Below are 20,642 nucleotides of genomic sequence, written 5' to 3' on the forward strand. Positions count from 1 at the left end.
ATGTGTACAGTATCCTTATTGTTGCAGTTGTAATGGCTAATACAGATACTTACCTTTTTATCAATATATTCTTTGTAGAACATTAATATTTAATGTTATTGTTTGATATTTTGTTTAGGATTTGAAACCAAACAATCTCCTTGTGAACAGTAAGGGAGTTCTCAAGATAGGAGATTTTGGTCTCGCAAAGTTTTTTGGGTCGCCGAATCGAATGTACACGCATCAAGTGGTGACCAGATGGTACAGGTAAGTACCACAGGAATAGTGATATAATGTATATTCATATATAATGTTTAATAATATCATATACATAGTGAATTAGGAGGAAAGGTACGTGTTTTGACAGGTGATAGCATTAGTGATTCTGAACAGAAAACTTGATGTGGACATGTGCTCTATTCCAAATGGTTTCCAAGATAGAACACTTGTAATGTAAATTTCTATTTATTTTATTTTTTACAACGTACCACAGTAGTATAGAGGAAGTTGAGATGAACATTTTGGTACAGGCGCTTGTGGTCTATCAAGTCGGAGAACTACCTCAAACTGGCCTACAAAAAGGTACTTAAGCTACAGCGCACACACGTCACACGAGGTTTCCAATATTCTTGTGATCTCTTCATGCAAACTCTTAGTCCTAGACAAAAAATAAACAGGACCTTTTTTGGTTGCAAATTTAATTTACTTTGACTGTGTACTGAGACGCGCTTTCGTTGGAGTGTGTGGTTTTCGAGTTATTAATGAATTTAAATTGAATACTGCTTCATACAACAATAACTGTGCCGTTATTCCTATTGTATGAAATGTTTGTTTAAAGCCATGGCTTTGGATGTTAAACGTGTTCTATCTCGGAAACCATTTGCAATAGGGCGTATGTCCATATGAAGTTTTTTGTTCAGAATCACTAATACTATCGCATCTCAAAGCATGTACCTTTCCTCCTGACACACCCTGTATAGCATGGTTGTAGACCATGGCTGTTATATAAAATAAATTGTTGATGGTGTGCAGCAACAAGCCACAAATTGGTTTTAGGTTACTTTATTCAAAAATACCAATATTGGTTTTGAATTTTTAACAGCTGATTTTCAGACGGTTTTTCATGCTTTTATCAATACAGGTTAGAGATTGGTTTCATGTGAGTTGCCCAAGGAGAAACTATAATTTACAAACTCGAAACATGCGACCCAGATGGATGCGCTACATCCATGTAGCGATATGTCAGCACCAGGTAATCTGCATATCAGATTACAAGTAAAAATTACAGGATGGAATAATGATGATAATATGAAAAGGATAGAAGCTACTCACCCTATAGTGGAGATGCTGAGTCGCAGATAGCCACTGCAAAAAGACTGCCAAACAAAGCTTTCAGCCAAAAAGGCCTTCATCAGAATTAGACAACACACACACACACACACACACTCACAGGTGTGCGCGCCCCAGAGACTATGGTCACAGGTGTGTGTGTGTGTGTGTGTGTGTGTGTGTGTGTGTGTGTGTGTGTGTTTTGTCTAATTCCAATGAAGGCCTTTCTGGCTTAAAGTCCTAGCCTTGGCAGCCAGGGACAGTGGTTTTGTGTATGCATGCGGATGTTGTCTGTTGTCTATTCTGATGGCCCGTTTGGCCAAAAGATTTCTTTGACATTGTTTTTGTTGTGCCTATCTGTGATTCAGTATCTCTGCTACATGGTGAGTAGCAACTGTCCTTCCCATAAGACTGCAAGTAGATCATTATTTATTATTAGTTTTTGCAAATAATGTTAATCCTGGCCATAATCTTCGTAACACCACACTCTGTCGTCCATATATTCTGTACATCAACTCTACTGCTTGCCTCTTGCTGATGTATTCTACAATGCTTATGGAGGAAAAAGCTTCGCCATCTATATTGCAGGGTCATTACCTGTTAGACATAGAATACTATGGGACAGCCATGTGCAAATCTTGCCCGTGATTTAGTAAGTGTAAATGCACTTTGTGTTGACTTGTGGGGATGACTGCATAACATGCATGTCGAGATGGATGCGTAACTTGCACTAAAAATGACTAAATATTGATACCTGGTAGTCCATGATGCTAGCTCTCTGTACCAATATTCAGTTATTGTTTTCATGTCCAAAGGATATGCAACATATCATAGTTTTCTCTGTTGTATTGCCACCACTTTTTCGAACAGCTTGTTATTCCATTAATCAAAATATTCTGTACTATCTGTGGTTGTATTTTGTGTAATTTTCCTTATTTCCGCTCACCACCTGTTCACATCCTCCCAATTTTTAATCAGTCTTGCAATCTAACATACCTAACACCTAGGTCATATTGCCGTCCTCACATGCCTCTATGTGACATTTTTACCTGTGTAAACACATTCTTATTTCCACTTTGCCTTTTTCCATTTTCTTTAATTGGCTCTTAATCATATAATATTTTTGTGTGTGTCATCCCTACGTAAGTGACTTACCTAATTTTTTTTGATTTTTTTTTTGCCCATTCTCTTGTCCACATTATTAATGCACCTACCATAAAGAATTTTTCATTTCGTGTTGTATGTGAATCATACTAAAGTTCTGTTTGACACATTTGTTGACCAATGCAGTTAATGTTTTATTGAAACATTTTTATTTTGCTTATTGTCACTCTTTCCAGATCTACACAGTTACATTAATTTCAGACTTAATTTTGTATCGAGAAACTTGAAACTGGACTTGCATATGAATGCAACTATTTCATGTAATTACTGTGGTGAGTGTGTGAATAGTTTTGCGATTACGACGGCGATGAGGAGAAAATACCTGCAACTTACTCCTCATGAATATCACTAAGGGAATGTCATGCCTACTGATTTTGCCTGTGAGAGCTATCACAGTCAACAACACTGTCACTTTCTTTTATTTAATAAGGTTTGTAATTTTGGAATTTATCTCAGGATATTGGCTCATACGCTAGTGATCAGGAATTTGTCCCACCACTTCATCTCTCCGAATTTTTAATCACTGAGATTTGAAGTTGTTACCTCAGACCCAAGTGCTGCTGTTCAGGTATGTGTTGGTGATGATTGTGAAGGCAAAATCTAGTATGACTGACTGAAAGTACAGAGTAATAAAAAATCTGTGTGATGCCAGTATACTTAAAAAAGAACGAAGAGTGACCAAAAAAGGTAATGCTCTGTGTCACAGGTTGCTTAATTTGGCGAAAAGAGGATGTGGTTGGAGAGTACAATACTCATCAGGAAGTTATTAGGAACATTACAGTAGTTTCACAGTTACTCTCAACTTGACCGTTTTATAGATACTCTCGACTTGATCAGTCATGCTCTAGGCAATGAGCTATTGGGGTACTATGAGTGTGGGAAACAAGCTTGGCTTAAAGGTCTTGTATCTTAACTTACGGTTCATGTATCATATTTCCTTTTATTTGCAACAAGAGTAGATCAGGACAGTGTAAAATGTTAAGATGTGTTACTCTGTACAGTTGACGTCTCCTAAAAGACTGAACATTTTATATGGTGGCAGAAACTCGAAGTTACATATTATTTACCTCTGTGGTGAGGGAATGTATCATTACTTGCCGAAGATAGATAAATCACAGCTGCGCGGGGTAGCCACACCATCTGAGGCACCTTGTCACAGTTCGCGCGACTCCTCCCGTCGGAGGTTCGAGTCCTTCCTTGGGCATGGGTTTGTGTGTTGTCCTTAGTGTAAGATAGTTTAAGTTAGAGTAAGTAGTGTGTAAGCCTAGGGACCGATGACCTCGGCAGTTTAATCCCATAGGAACTTACCACCAAATAAATCACAGCAGTAGATTGAGATAGCACTCTGGACTTTGGTTTTTTGTTACTGTGTCAAGACCATACTGTTGTTCCAATGTGGTTTTTGTTACTGTGTCAAGACCATACTGTTGTTCCAATGTTTGACATACTGTGCATGATATTGATTTTCCTGCTGCTGACTGCAGCACTCAATGTACTGGGCTAGCTGTTGTTCATGAATTTATCATTATACTTGTCGTCAGTTGGAGTTTGTTTCCTAAGAATTAGTTCGGCTTCTTTTAACGATTGCTTCAAAAATTCAGCGTTTTCTTGAGATTGGCTGGATGATGCTTCTTGGTTGCAGTCTGACTGGTAATTTCATTCTTAACTGCCTGGCACTTGAATGTTTCCATGACTGAGAGAGTAATATAGTGAACCCCGCCTTTACTCTTTTCATTGTGGGAAAATGTAAAATGTGGGAAACAACATTTTATCAGTAAAAGTTACAGATTGGATCCCCCTTTGCATTTTTGCACTTTATGTTTGATGTATACACAAATAGGCATCAAAATACTTGTTAGAGACTTGTTTATTATCTGATAAAGGTTTATTATCTAATAAAAACCAATGGTATAACTGGAACTGGTAATTAACTGGGACGTAGAAATGTTTGACTTAATTTGATAAAACATAATTGATGTTTTTGGAAAGCCTGCAACTGTCATTCATTATTTAAACAATGAAGCACTGCACCAGTTACATATTTTTTCATGCTTAACATGCCGCATTTCTAGAATTTTTTCTCATTGTCAAGTGCAAATATTTACGTAAGTATATTGTGTTTTGTTTGCATGTACTCCATCTTTTGCATTGTAGCCACCTTTTTGAGGTTATCAGGTACTATGCGTCCTCACTTATGTAGAAAACCACACATATGCAAACTAACACTCAGATTGCTTGTTTGTGAAACATCACAAAAAATATGTATGTAAATATTGCACTTGGCAATGAGAATAAATTATTGAAACGTGTCTTGCTAAGCATGAAAAAATAAGTAATTGATGCTGTGTTTAAATAAAAACATCTGAGTAATGCAAAGTCAGTGAAGGTATCAACTAGTGCTACAAGTGGTCGAATGACGAGACGTGCTAAATATGGTTCAACAAACGTGTCGTACAATCACGAAGCTACGCGTGCGCATAACCATTTGGAAATGTTTGTGATTGGTTATGATATCTTCATTCGAGTAACCAAGTTACTCTGATCAGCCACCCCACCAAATAGAACTTGGCATGGCTGGAGATACAGCACCAATTGTTCCAACTTTTACCGTGCTCCGGTGTCAAAAAATTTAAACCACGTATCATTTGTAAATATACTTGACAATCAGTGCCATGCCAATGTCATTTTACATCAGTTACATTAATTTTTTCTCCATGGGAAAATTAAAAATATATTAATCCAAAATCGTGTGCAAATTGACGTTGTGGACATGGGAAATTTAACGGGAGCAATAAAAAATGTCATAAACAGCAGGAAAAAGTTTATTCCAGAAACATAAAAGCAGGGTTATACATCTCAACATTCTGTGACCAGTCTTGTGGAAAAAGCTCTGAATGATGCTGCTGTATCCAAGTTAGGGATGGGTTTAAACTTTGCGCTGACACCCATGTATTTTATAAGTTCTGTTGAACAGGCTGTTCTTAAACTACCTCCAGATGCTGCCAAGGTGGTTAGGAGAAAAGCCTGTCATTGTTGACTTGGGCACTGTGATATTGTCCTGTTGTAATTTTTTTTTATTACATATTCTCTCCCCCAAATTTGTTGAACACCACGTAACACTTCAGGCAGCGAAGAACCTCAATCAAAATTTTGTGTTCTTGGCTCTGTATCAAAATTCTTCATTGATCAATAATATTAATTTCCATTTTTATATAGCAGTTTTGGCTTTGTACAGCATGAGAAGGAAAAGATAATAAGATAATGGAGACCAAAGATGATGTCTGTGATAAAGTTCTAATATGCAGGATGATTCAAAAAGAAAGAACAGATTTCAGTTGTTTATTACAGACAAACTATGAAAGATAGAAACACACTGCACATGTTACTGAATTGTGGATGGTTCACAGTTTTACGTTTGCACAGACACTATACTGTACACTCAACATGAGCATCCTACATTACTCGAGAAAACGCGATATGATAGACAATTTCATCCTACGCACATATCAACAGGTCCCTAATTATTGAATCGACAGCTTCAACAGCTCAATTTTTCAGCTCTTATAGAGTAGTTGCCAAAAGCAATGAACAAGATGTTGTTGACCACCTCTTTTGCTCCAACCTTACGGGATGTTAAGATAACACCACAATTTAGTGTGAAAGTGAAGTGGGATGCCGTCATGCACAAAAATGAAATCATTGGAACCTTCATAAAGTTGAAGAAACAATGACTTCTGTAGCTTGTCCAGGTATGGCATTCCTGTCACAGCATCCTCCACAAAAAAGAAAGGTCCATAAACTTTGTGAACAGGAATGGCCCTCGACATGTTCAGTTTTGGTGAGTCTCTTTCACATTCAATGACGACGTCAGGATTTTTGACCCTCAAATTCTTACATTATGTACATTACTTTACCTGATACATGAAACATCAGTTTGTAAAAACATATGAAGTGTTCAAAAAAGGTGTCCTCTGCCATATCCTGGAGAACTGAAATGCAAAATTCATACCTTCTGTTATGGTCACCAGGATGCAGTTGCTGCAATAAGTGCAGGCGTTGTTTCAGAACTTGTCACACTGTTTGAGGAAGTTGAAGTTTCTGGCCTGCCCGTCTTGGGGACTTTCAAGGCCTCCACGTGACTGCATCTTGGATACGCTCAGCATTTTTGTCAGGGGTGCCTGACCGATCAGTTATCCTCCCTTTGAGTATGCCACCAGCTTCCAAGAATTGTATGTGCCAGTCATAAATCTGCTTGTGCAGAGGTGGCCTTTTGCTGAATTGAAGCGCAAAGCATATAGCACTGAAGCCATAGACTGACTTCACGCAAATTCCAACACACATTATGATTTCTCTTGTTGTGGTGTAGTAGCCATGGTGCTACAGACAGACAGCAGCCCAACTGTGTTAAGCCTTCGATCCTTCTTCTATGTAGTCACATGCACATTGTATTTTTATCTTTTGCCTGTAATAAACAACTGAAATCTGTTCTTTCTTTTGAATCACTTGCTATTTGTCATCAGTGGCATTCTTTAAATCACCCCAGAACTTCTGTATATGGTTCAAAAATATTAAATCAAATTCTTCTCTCTTAAAGCTGTCTTCATATGACTAAATAACTCACCAACCTTTTGTCATACATCCCATAAATTACTTTCTTGATTCCTGCTTATAATAAAAATTTGTGTGCAGTTTGGATCCATTCTATGGATTTTTCATGAAAACTTCGTGATAAAATCTTGTAGTAATATGTATTTTTATTATCAATGTCTTTAATACAGTGGCTGCATAGTGTAGTATAATGGTTACAGAATAGATAAATTCCAAGTTTGGGCTGGACTGTCACTGGCCAACAATGTAATCACTTTGTGCCGGGTGTTCTTTTTTATTTCCCACTGCCACAGCTCTCACACTTGCTTGGCACTGGACTTTTTGGATTTCTTTTGACACGAGCTTTCCTCCGACTTGCATTTCCCATGATTCTGAGTATGTTTACAAGTTGTATGAGTGACATATTTCATTATTTTTTAAGTTTCAGTTTAATACCAATTTTCACCTATATTCTGGCAAATATTTTTATTGGCTCACTTTGATTCCAGTAGTCCTCCACAAGCTCTTTACAATGACACCCAAATCACTGTCCTAGCTAAACACTTTCCCACACTACACCAATTTATAAGTTTAGCCAGTGCTAATTTATAACAATCACATGCATGCACTTACATTGGACTGTTGTCATCACGGGCAAAACAAATACTGCATGACAACCACATACAGATGTGCTCTAACCATTGTGGCTCAACCGTTGTTTACACATTATTAGTCTCATAGTTATTAGTGATCATATTTTGTAACACAAGAAAATTCGACTGATGAGCAAATGGAGATATTCACTTCAAAATTAAATATATTTTTTTGAATGATTTTCATTTCCATCTCCCCCATAAAATTTAGTGTATTTTGTGTGTTTATTCAGCTCAATCCATTTCTGTTAACGTAGCTATGAATTACAGTGAAAGTTGCATGGAAAAGACAGGGACACTATGTGAATGTTGCTCTGCTTCAGTACTTTACAGCTTGAGGCCAGCTATTTGACACTGTGGCCTGTCTTCAGAGGCATCACACATTCTTTCCGTGGTCAGCTATTACATGAAAAGAGAAAAATAGAGTTTGCATTGTCACATAACTAACATATAATACAACTTGTAAAAGGGCTTTAACGTACATTGGGTTGGCAATTAAAGGTAGCAAATGCCACCCACAGCTTTGTCATGTGACATCACATTCACCCAAGAGTGATATTATACCAGCTGAAGGGGCTGCTTTGCATTCACGCAGGGTGGAGCCTGATATTCTTATTTTTCTAGCCGACAGAGGCAATGCTATAGTTATGTTGGAAAAGCAGAATTATGTTCAAAAGATGAAGCACGTAGTATTTAATCCTGTGTATTGCAGACTCAGTGGTGACGCAGCACAAAAAGTGTTTAGTGGAAAGCTAACAACCTTCTGAAGAAAAATTCATTGTTGCAAGAGACTAACAACAGTTATAATTCTTTTTGTGCTCTCCCCCCTTTCTTACACCCTCTCTTAGATTGTTCATCCTTCTGCAGATCCACTAAGAAAGGGCTCCTCTTCGGTCGGTGTGTGGATCACGTAAATAACTCACCAGATATCTTAAGTCAATTAGAGGGATTGCATCTGAATGACTCTAATATTTTAGTAAGTTTTGATGTGATCTCTCTCTTCATTCATCCTCCTCTGCCTGATTTGTTACAGTTAATTTAGGTTAGGTTTGGTGTTGAATTAACAAACCTATTTCAGTACTTTTTATTTGATGACCAGTTCTTTGAAAAGACACATGGAGTTGCCAATCTTTTTATGGAAGATTTTGAGGAACATGCCTGGGTTGGCAGCATTGATACCTGCTTTCATTGTTTGGCTTCGTCAGAGTGAAGTTGTAAGCAGCTTTTTAGAATGTATAAATTCCATCCACTTGAATATTCAATTCATGATAGAGGTATAAAAGGATGGCTGCCTTCCCTTCATTGATGTGTTTTGTCAGGAGAAAGGTTGATGGTACAATGGGACATGCTGTATATAAGAAGCCAACTCTCACTGATTTGTATCTTCAAGCTGATGGTTATCGCCATCTGGCTCAGTGTGAAAGGGTCTCTCTCTACCTAGGTTCATAGAGACCAAGCCGTCGCAGATTCTGAAAGTTTGTTAGCAAAGTTATCCTCCCTTGAAGCCATGTTTCGCCAGAATGGTTAGAATGAAAGACAGATCAAGCACACACAGCGCTGTAGACCAACTGCAAATTGGGTGAGTGATGAAAGTAATGAGGTGGCACCTAAGTCTGTGACCCTTTTGCCTTACACAGGTAGCATTTCCAACAAGATTTGTTGTGGAAACACGGTGTGAAGCATGTTTTTCAAGCCCAAACTAAGATTAGGGCTGTTTAGGAGTCTATAAAGGATGATGTTGGTTTGCGTAAGGCAAATGGATCAGGAGATTTAAGAAAATCATGAGTCCACAATTTCTATTTCATGGTCTGTATACTATTGTGTGTGACAGACTTCAGTACCGCAAACCCTGTGTGGGATGGGTTCCTCAGATGCTGTCTGACCATCACAAAACACAGCTAATGGACGCCACTGCAATGTTTCTGGGGTGCTACCATGAAGAAGATTTTTTGAATAAAATTATCACTGGGGACGAGACATCAGTAAATTTCTAAAATGAAGAAACAAGAGAGCATTCCAAAAAAGTGGATGTGTTCTCATTCCTTAAGTAAATCAAAGAAATTTGAGTGAATCTTCTCTGTCAGAAAGTGTATGGCTACTGTGTTCTGGAACCAAGTTTTGTTGATGGAATTCATACAGTGTGACGTGACCATCACCAGCACTTTATACAGCATGGCTCTTCAACATCTACAAAAGGCAATTCAGAACAAGCGAAGAGGAATGTGGTCATCAGGCATTTTCCATCTTCATGACAATGCTCGGCCACACACTGCAGCTGAAACAAAGATACTCCTATAGCATTTTCGATGGGAAGCATTTGACCATACAGCCCATAGTTGATTCTCTCTGGTGTTCATATCTTTGCTCACATGAAATGCCAGCTGCGGGAACAGCATTTTGGCACAGACAGTGAGCTGGATACCAGCTGGGAGAATTGGCTGAAAGTACATGTGGCTGCCTTTTATGACGAGGGTATTAGAAAGTTGGTACCACACTATCACAGCCATATTAAGTCAAAGCAGTTACAAAGTGGAGAAGTGTCTAGAAGGTGTAGCTAAATGTTACAAATTAAATATTTTAGATTTTTGCTTTGGTTTCCATTTCGCAATCGATTGGACCTTTGGGGATGGGTGGGGGGGGGGGGGGGGTGAAGTGAAGGTGACACAGTCCTTGTACTGTTATGCGCAGCACTTCCTGAAACATCACTTGTATTGTTTTCACTGCCTCGATCAAAATTTGACTAGCTGCTACTTCCTTTTGTAAAGGCATTATGAAGCCTGCAAAGCACGGACTAAAAAATGTATGGTTTTTGACTCTGTTTCGTGAACTTACTTCCATTGCTATTAATTAATGCTAATAAAACACTGATGTGAAGACTGTTAGTAAAGCAGTGAGTTATATCTTTAGAATGGTATGATGCTCGACTGTTGTAGGGAAACACCGCTGAAAATACTGTGCAGAACTGATTATGGCTGTTGTAAGTAAATAAAAGTGGTAGACATTTTTTCTTCATCATAGTAACTATAGTATTTCAGTTGCAATTTATTTCAGGTGTCCAGAGCTGCTGTTTGGTGCACGCATGTACGGCACTGGTGTGGACATGTGGGCCGTGGGCTGCATCTTTGCAGAGCTGTTACTGAGGGTGCCCTTCCTGCCTGGCGACTCTGACCTTGATCAGCTGACACGTATTTTCCAGGTTCTTGGTTCACCAAATGAAGAGAACTGGACGGTTTGTAATGATTTTATTCTTGCAAGCTAACTTGAGCATATGTATGTACAGTACAAGCTTTGTCATATAAAATAGTTTTTAATTGCTTGATTATACTGAAATATTGTGGGACAGATTTCAGTACATGCACATGCAACAGGAGGAAGAGGGACAGGCTTTTAACAAGTTTAAATATGGTTTCAAATCATCTGACCCATTTTTCATGTAACAGTTGACTGGGAATAACAGCAGCAGAGAAAACAATGCTAGTGACAATGACACAATATCAATTTTTCTAGATTGGCATGCAGATATGTGAAGGAAGTTGACAGTAAATGATTGTAGGGCATTACTGTCATAGACTTCTATAGTTTGAAGCTCTGTTTCAGTAAGACATTTTCTTTTTCAGTCTGTCTTTATTGGCAGTATCCCTGTTTGTAGAGTACATTAAACTTCTGTTGAGAGAGTTGGACCATATCTACCTTTCTATAATAGTAGATAAATACCTTCTCATTCAGGAAATTAACATGCACAACAGTGTAATTTGGGTCCACATGCGAGTGTTACTAAAGATGGACCAAGCTTTTGACATATTGAGCTTGCCACTGATGATAGGTGCTTCTGGTAGTAAGCTTTGATTACAGGCTGCTGTTTACTGCATGCTCAAAGAGTAAACAGAAATTTTGCATTGTGTTGAAAGAGCATGATCCATACACAACACTATGAAAGGTTTTAAGGAGAGAAGTCAAACAATGGAAAATCCAGGATGGAATGTAACAATATCAGAGAAGGAAAGTTGCTACTCACCATATAGCGGAGATGCTGAGTCGCGATAGGCACAGCAAAAAGATTCACACAATTAAAGCTTTTGGCCATATGGCCTTTGTCAGCAGTAGACACACACACACACACACACACACACACACACACACACACACACACACACACACGTAAATGCAATTTGCACACACATCTGCAGTCTCAGAGAGCTGAAACCACACTGCGAACAGCAACACCAGCGCATGATGGGAGTGGCAACTGGGTGGGGGTAGGAGGAGGCTGTGGCGGGGAGGGGGAGGGATAGTATGGTGGGAGTGGTGGACAGTGAAGTGTTGCAGTTTAGATGGAGGGCAGGAGAGAAAGTGTGGAGGGGGGAGGGGGTAAGTAGCGGAAAGGAGAGAAATAAAAAGAAATTAAAAGACTGGGTGTGGCAGTGAAATGACAACTGTGTAGTGCTGGAATGGGAACAGGGAGGAGGCTGCATGGGTGAGGACAGTGACTAACAAAGGTTGAGGCCAGGAGGGTTACGGGAACATAGGATGGAAAATGTATAAAAGGCTTTAGGAAGACTATGCAGTGCTTCATAACAACAAATTGCCTCCAATGAGCGTGAAGTCGCAACTGTTTACATTCGATTTGTTTTAGCAGTTACGCGCGGGCTCATGCGCACGCACAGTTGAGTCACGTTTGAGTAGTAGATTCTCCCACTTCTGGCTACAGGAATGTGGCTGTTGGCTGTGCAAGCAGTCGCAGCAAGCAGCTAGATGCTACCGGGAAAAGGGGGCACCAAATTCATATTCTTGAGGAAAAAAACTTGTTTCCCAAAGCACCTAGCATCTAGCACACGTTTGCCTATCCATTATTCATATGATTTTGAAACGCTTCGCTGTTGATTTTTGAACATTTTCGAACACATTTTAAGTTGATTTCTGAATGAACCATAAGTTGATTTTTGAATGCGTGCACAGTGTACGTGATGTCACTGTCAGGGGAATCCTTGTTACATCTAGAAATAAACTTTCTGCAGACAAAAGGGGACGGGGCTATATGAGCTGAGGGAGTAAAGCCGAACGGATGAATGCCAGTCGCTGTCTGATTATGTGGTTGATTGGGTTTTCGAATGTAATAATTACTAGCGAAATCCATGTATTCAGACTACCAGGATGGAAATAAACGACTGACAGGAATAACAAGTGAGAAAGATTACGTATTATCTTCTAGGTGTATCCAAGAAAACGAAATTTTGACAGAAAATTTTTGGTCAGATCGCTACACCAATAAGGACCAGTAGTACAGTCCCCGGGTAGCAACCGCTTAAGTTCTGTTCTGGAAGTAACGCGGAAAACGTGTTGTTCGAACACGTAATAACACCTAACCGGAAAATAATTGCAGGATAACTAAACCTGTGATTCTGGCAGGGTTAGTGAAGTTAATTGGCGAACAAATTTTGGCAGTGGCGGCAATAGCTACAGAATTGGTGATGACAAGATTGTTTGTTAGAACGAGGAAGGAGAAGAAATGGGGACATCACCCAAATTATGGAAGAATAAGACGATTCCAAATTTATATAAAAATTTCGTAATACTACTTTTTGATCTCATGCTTGAGAAGCTGGTGCATATGAATGAAATGTGAAACTATTTCCTAACATAAAGCTTTTTGCTTGTAGTAGGCCTAATAGGCATTTGATATTGGTACTTGTTGGATTATATTCTGTCGTGTTATAAAAAGGCTATTTGTGCCAAAACAGTCTCGTTTATTTGGTGTGTTACAAAATTGCAGCCATATTAGAAAGGCCTATTTTGTTTTATTTAGCAGGTAGTGACAAAATAGACATAATCAGATCGAGAAACCACACCAGTCTTGGGTATTATTTGTATTAACAGCTTTTTCAGTATTAGATAATGACATTTCGATTTTTCATTTAGCAAACGTTTGATGAACTTTGATGAGATAATAGATTCTTTCGCAGAAAGGAAAGCACGCCATGTAAAGCTGTAGCAAGATTAGAGAGAAAAAAATGCTAGGAGATAAGGTTTGAAGAAATGTGTAATTTCTTGCTTATCTCTTGTCAGTATTGGTTTTATATATCCTATATTTAATTTTGTCGCACAAAACAGCAAGTTATTAACTAATAGGCAATGAAGAGTTCAGATTTTGTGCAGAGTTCTTGTTCTCTCGATTACAAATAATCCCATCTGATATTAATTGAGAGATTTTTTTTTAAAGAGGGGCAGGCTGTCAAACCGGCCGACTGGGAGCAGGAGAGGCACCACAGGACATTTCAGTTTCCACTCTCCTGAATATGGTCTGGACGTGCGGTAGAAAAATGCTGTATGAAGAGGCGTGGCACTGCACTTTGACATACTTAAGACCAAATAATATATCTTACATTTCCTCGAATACATTTGTTTTATGTTTCAGACTTTTCAGAAAAATGTGCGCTACAAGATGAACATATTTTAAAATTTGATTTTCTTTAGTATTGACCCGGTTCGCAAATGTCGTAAATCCAGGACTGATGCACAGAGCAATCTGAACTTTAGTGGGTAGTCTCCACGTGACCTGTGTTTAAGTTTAGTGATTTTGCTGTTTCCCCTTTGTTTACTCTTACGTCAAATGAAAACAAAAGGAATATCTGTGGGTGGGCGGGAGCTATCAAGTGAATTAAAACACATTCACATAATTACGGAAGCCTGAAATATGTCATTAGTTTCAGATGTTATTTTATTTCCACCTTTCTGACAGTCAAGCATTAATCGCCTTGCAGAACAATGAAGTTATTTTTGTCGGTTTGCTAAAGAAATTTGACTTACGTTAACCTTTCCCGCAGAGGCAGTCAATGTATGTGAAACGAAATGTTTACTTCCACAGTACTGGCTAGTTTCAACTGTTCGCTGCATTTCAAGTGCACGTTTTCATTTTCTAGCATGTATGGCATTATGCCATAATAAAGAACCAAACATGATATAACACAGTACTCGTGCTCCAAGAAAAGTTACATCCCGAAAACCACACTGAAAAACTTAATATCAGGTCAAGGTCTACTTCATTGGGAATCTGGACATACGAATGTGCCCTTTAAGTATGCACTTTAAATGTGCACAATTTAATATGGTTCACGAAATTCCGATGCTCTTGCAGTATCCTCTGATGTCTTCTTTCTTTTGTGACATAATTTATGATCTTTCAATGTTTTACACGTACGTACATACGGGCTTCCTACGTCATGATAGCTACCCAAGCGCGGTGTCGCCTGTTATCTGCACCCTCTGACAACTGCTGAAACGAACCTATTTCTAACAGGTCGCGGGAAAATATTGCGAATGGTGGTTTGGAAAGCGTTACTTTCAAAGTAAATATCCTTTTACGTAAGTTGAGCTATGTGCAAGAATGTACCATGAATTTATTAACTCACAGAGCGTTTGACTCTCATTTAAAAATCAAGTCTTTGATGACGAGCCGTTTAGAAGAATTTCGAACCCTAAAGATCAGACATTTATGTCATTATTAAAAATTTTACTGGCACATTTGTGAGATATATCTTAAAGTGTAACGCGCAAAAAAGATCAACAGTATATGCGAAAGCTTAGCTTCTCTTGCAGTTTGAGACCAATATTATATGTGAAAGCTTTGCTTTTCTTGTGACAACACGACGTATATTAATTTAAACTATTAACTTTCCCTGTTTGTGTGTTCGTGTTATGTAACAGTGATGTTGCTGTTGGCTGACTACATCACGTGCCCTATGCTCTGAATATCCGCTGTCATTGGCTGGCTAGATCACGTGACATGAGCTATGACCGGCTTACAAAAGTGCGAAATCTCGATTTCAATGATTCGGAAAGTAACATGCGGTGTTTGGTGGAATTCCAATGAATACTTTCACTATACGAAAATACGCAGCATACATGTTACTGCACATCAAAGATATTTCCAAAACGTGTCTTTTTTCCCTGAGTTTTGTTTTATAAAGTGCTGGGAAATTGTACGCCCGTGTATAAAGCCATAACCATTCAAATAATTGATAAGGGAAAATATACTGTCACCCGGGAGAAAGTGTAGTTTTAACCGGGAAATCCGGGAATTTTTTTCCTTGTCCACGTATACACCCTGCATTGAGATGGGGATATCATGTTTGGCAGTGTGTTCAGCAACAGGGTGGTCCACTTGTTTTTTGGCTACAGTTTGTCGGTGGCCGTTCATGCGGACAGACAGCTTGTTGGTTGTCATGCCTACATAGAATGCAGCACAGTGGTTGCAGCTGAGCTTGTAAATCACATGACTGGTTTCACAGGTAACCCTGCCTTTGATGGGATAGGTGATATTAGTGACTGGACTGGAGTAGGTGGTGGTAGGAGGATGTATGGGACAGGTCTTGCATCTAAGTCAATTGCAGAGCTATGAGCCATGAGGTAAGGGATTGGGAGCAGGGGTTGTGTAAGGATGGAGGAGTATATTGTGTAGGTTCGGTGGATGGTGGAATACCACGGTAGGAGGGGTGGGAAGGATAGTGGGCAGGACATTTCTCATTTCAGGGCATGACGAGAGGTAATGAAAACCCTGGCGGAGAATGTAATTCAGTTGCTCCAGTCCCGGATGTTACTGAGTTACGAGGGGAATGCTCCTTTGTGGCCGGACTGTGGGACTTTGGGAGGTGGTGGGAGACTGGGAAGATAAGGCACGGGAGATTTGTTTTTGTACAGGGATGGGAGGATAATTACGGTCAGTGAAGGCTTCAGTGAGACCCCCCGGTATATTTTGAGAGGGACTGTTGTCACTGCAGATGCGACGACCACGGGGGGCTAGGCTGTATGGAAGGGACTTCTTGGTATGGAATGGGTGGGAGCTGTCGAATTTGAGGTATTGCTGGTGGTTAGTAGGTTTGATAGGGACGGAGGTACTGATGTAGCCATCTCTGAGGTGAAGATCAACATCTAGGAAGGTGGCTTGTTAGGTTGAGTGGGACCAGGGGAAGCAAATGGGGGAGAAGTTGTTGAGTTTCTGGAGGAATGTGAATAAGGTGTCCTCGCCTTCAATCCAGATATCAAAGATGTCATCAATGAATCTGAACCAGGTGAGGGGTTTAGGATTCTGGGTTTTTAAGAAGGATTCCTCTAGATAGCCCATGAATAGGTTAGCATAGGATTGTGCCATGCAGGTGCCCATAGCTATACTGTGGATCCTGTTTGTAGTTAATGCCATCAAAGGAGAAGTAATCATGGGTGAGGATACAGTTGGTCATGGAGACTAGTAAGGAGGTTGTTGGTTTGGAATCCACAGGGGGTCTGGAAAGGTAGTGTTTGATAGCAGTAACGCCATGAGCATTAGGAATGTTTGTGTACAGGGAGGTGGCATCAATAGTGACGAGCAGGGCACCGTGTGGTAAAGGGGCAGGAACTGTGGAGACTCGGCCGAGGAAATGGTCGGTATCTTTTATATAGGAGGATAGGTTCCGGGTAATAGGTTGAAGGTGTTGGTCTATGAGTGCAGAGATAGAGATTCTCTCAGTGGGGGGCACAGTAACTGGCCACAATGGGGCGTCCTGGGTGGTTGGGTTTATGGACTTTAGGAAGCACGTAGAAGGTGGGAGTGCGAGGAGTGGTAGGGGTAAGCAGAGAGATGGACTCTGGGGAGAGGTTCTGGGATGGGCCTAAGGATTTGAGTAGTGACTGGAGATCCTGCTGGATTGCTGGAGTAGGATCACTGTGGCATGGTTTGTAGGTGGAAGTATCTGACAGCTGATGGAGTTCTTCTGCCACGTAATCCTTGTGGCTCAAAACAATGGTGGTGGAGCCTTTGTCAGCAGGTAGAATTATAAGGTCGGGATCTGTTTTTAGATGGTGGACTGCAGTTCTTTCTGCAGATTTAAGGTTATTTTGCATGTTGAGGGATTTGGGGAATGATGTTGAGGCAAGGTTCGAGATTAAGAAATTCTGGAAAGTTAACAGGGGGTGGTTTGGAGGCAGTGGTTATGGATCACGGTTGGATGGAGGAGTGAACTGAGTTAGGTAAGGTTCGATATTGGTCTTTTGTTGAGTCTGATTGGTCGGGTTGATGGCAAAAAGTGTTTCCACTGTAGGGACTGGGAGAAGGAGAGAAGTCTTTAACTAGTCCTGCATGGTTGGATTTGTGAGTGGGACAAAAGGTGAGGCCTTTGGAAACGACTGATATTTCTGTGGGACTAAGGCTTCTGTAGGAAACGTTCATAACTGTGTTGCGGGTCTGTTTAGGTTCTGGGTTCTGTGTGGTGGTGGGAGGGAGTTTTGGAGTGTGGGGTAAGTGTAGTAGGTCATCGAGACGGTTTGTCAGCTATGAGGGGGCATGTAGGAGGTTTGGAGGTTGTTGTAGAAATGGTGGACACTGGTACTTCGAGGCGGGAGTAGGAAGTGAGTAGGATGGAGAGCTTTTTGAGGTGGCGTTGTGCATGTTGCTCAAGTTCCTGCAGGGCAAGAGTTTCAGTGTGAGTTATAGGTTCCAGAAATTTGAGATTACGTAGCAGGAGAATTTTGCAGATGGAGAGAAGGTACTGCAAGGAGGATTGGACTTGGTTGATATGGTTTTGCAGGACCATGTTGGTGAGAGCTAAGGATTGGCGGAATCTGAACATGTGGAGGTCTTTGTTGAAGGAGGGGTGGCAACCAGAGATGGGTAATTTGATGGTAAGGCCATTAGGGGGGATTTCATGAGCCAAGCAACAATTCAGGAACAGTATGTGGGACTGGGATCTGGCTAGGGATAAGGAAACTTTTCTGTATTGACAAAGGTGGAAGGAGCAGGGATCCATGGTGGTGCAAAAAATGCGAAAAATTACTTAAGAAAGTAGAATTACGCTCGAAAAATTACGCACAAATACACCCAAATAAGTGTGAAAAGTACGAAAAAGAGTAAATGGATACACAGGGCAGGGGGGATGAAATCTGAGGAAGACGACGATAGTGGAAGGCGAAAACTCACTAAAATCGGCAAGAAGTCACAAGGGTCAAAGTAGAGAATAACTAACCAATAATAAATATATGTATATTACTGTGGGTAGCAGATTTGCGGGTAGATAAGTGTTTCAGGGCGGATAAGCGTAGGGGGACGGCAGATGTGACTGGATGAGGTGGATTTAGTGGGTGCGAACGGGCATAGAACGGGGAAAGTATGGGGGTGGGGAGAGGTTCGTAGTTGGAGATGTAAGATCATGTGGCACCGGAAAAGTGCAGGAGGTAACACGCAAAAATACGGGAGTGTGATCAGTTTGAAGGTATAGGCTTCATTATATCGGTGAGAGTAATGTGGGACCTTAGCATGGTCTTGAGGCCGTCTGTTGCTCGCGGCCAAGACGGTTGATACAGTGTGGCTCATAAGTAGAGCGTGCAGTGCTGTTCGTAGGCGACAAGAGAAATACAGGAAAGAAAAGGAAGAAAGATGGACATTGAGTATAGCGGATACAAAAGAATGTAGTTACAAAGGAAAACAGCACAGGGTTAGGATCGAAGAAAAGCTGTCAGGCAAAAATCAAACAATGGAAAATCCAGGATGGAATGTAACAATACGAGAGAAGGAAAGTTGCTACTCACCATATAGCGGAGATGCTGAGTCGCGATAGGCACAGCAAAAAGATTCACACAATTAAAGCTTTTGGCCATATGGCCTTTGTCAGCAGTAGACACACACACACACACACACACACACACACACACACACACACACACACACACAATCATGTAAATGCAACTTGCACACACATCTGCAGTCTCAGAGAGCTGAAACCACACTGCGAACAGCAGCACCAGTGCATGATGGGAGTGGCGACTGGGTGGGAGTAAGGAGGAGGCTGTGGTGGGGAGGGGGAGGGATAGTATGGTGGGAGTGGCAGACAGTGAAGTGTTGCAGTTTAGATGGAGGGCAGGAGAGAAGGTGTGGAGGGGGGGGGGGGGGGTAATTAGCGGAAAGGAGAGAAATAAAAAGAAATTAAAAAAAATTGGGTGCAGCAGTGAAATAAGGGCTGTGTAGTGCTGGAATAGGAACGGAGGAGGCTGGATGGGTGAGGACAGTGACTAACGAAGGTTGAGGCCAGGAGGGTTATGGGAACGTAAGATGTATTGCAGGGAAAGTTCCCACCTGCGCAATTCAGAAAAGCTGGTGGGAAGGATCCATATGGCACAGGTTGAGAAGCAGTCATTGAGATGAGGGATATCATGTTTGGCAGCGTGTTCAGCAACAGGGTGGTCCACTTGTTTTTTGGCCACAGTTTGTTGGTGGCCATTCATGTGGACAGATGGCTGTAGCGGAACATGTTTACCAGGAAGGTGATAATGAAATAAAATAGAGCGAGATGAGCGTCATATCAAAAACCTCGCATTATTATGCATGCATGTATAGAGAGGCTATCGAGGTTGATAAACACCATAATAATTTTAGCATGAAAGACGAAGGTGTTAAACTGGATAAAATTTGGATGTCGGCATTGCACCATATGCGTGACAATCGATTACATTCAATCGAGAATGTTGGCATTACCAGAGACACTCTCATAGCCGACGTCACATGATCAAAAGTGGCGCTCTCTGTACTGCCTATATAATCGGTACTTCCTCGAGTTCTCTTCGCAGTTCGCCGCTGTACCTCTGAGGATGTCTCCCGCAGTTGGACACGAAATGTCGGGGTCGAGTTTTATACTTCGACCATGACCTATCAGCCCGGAAGTTTTAAGTGAAAACCAATAAGTCATCTGTCCGCATGAACGGTCACTGACAAACTGCAGCAAAAAAACAAAGTGGACCACCCTGTTGCTGAACATGCTGCCAAACATGATATCCCTCATCTCAATGACTGCCTTACATCCTGTGCCATATGCATCCTTCCCACCAACACAAGCTTTTCTGAATTGCACAGGTAGGAACTTTCCCTGCAATACATCCTACGTTCCCATAACCCTCCTGGCCTCAACCTTT

General features: G+C 40.7%; 1 protein-coding gene across 2 annotated transcripts in view; it reads left to right on the top strand.

Moving 5' to 3' along the window:
* Nucleotides 1–20,642, top strand: part of LOC124622433 (cyclin-dependent kinase 7) — a 79,635-nt gene that overhangs the window by 37,165 nt on the left and 21,828 nt on the right. For both annotated transcript variants that reach the window (XM_047148128.1, XM_047148129.1), the window contains exons 5-6: nt 119–246; nt 10,764–10,941. In XM_047148128.1, the coding sequence (XP_047004084.1) occupies nt 119–246; nt 10,764–10,941 (306 nt within the window). The remainder of the gene's footprint in view (nt 1–118; nt 247–10,763; nt 10,942–20,642) is intronic.

Source organism: Schistocerca americana, chromosome 7, assembly GCF_021461395.2.
Source record: "Schistocerca americana isolate TAMUIC-IGC-003095 chromosome 7, iqSchAmer2.1, whole genome shotgun sequence".
Classification (NCBI taxonomy): domain Eukaryota; kingdom Metazoa; phylum Arthropoda; class Insecta; order Orthoptera; family Acrididae; genus Schistocerca; species Schistocerca americana.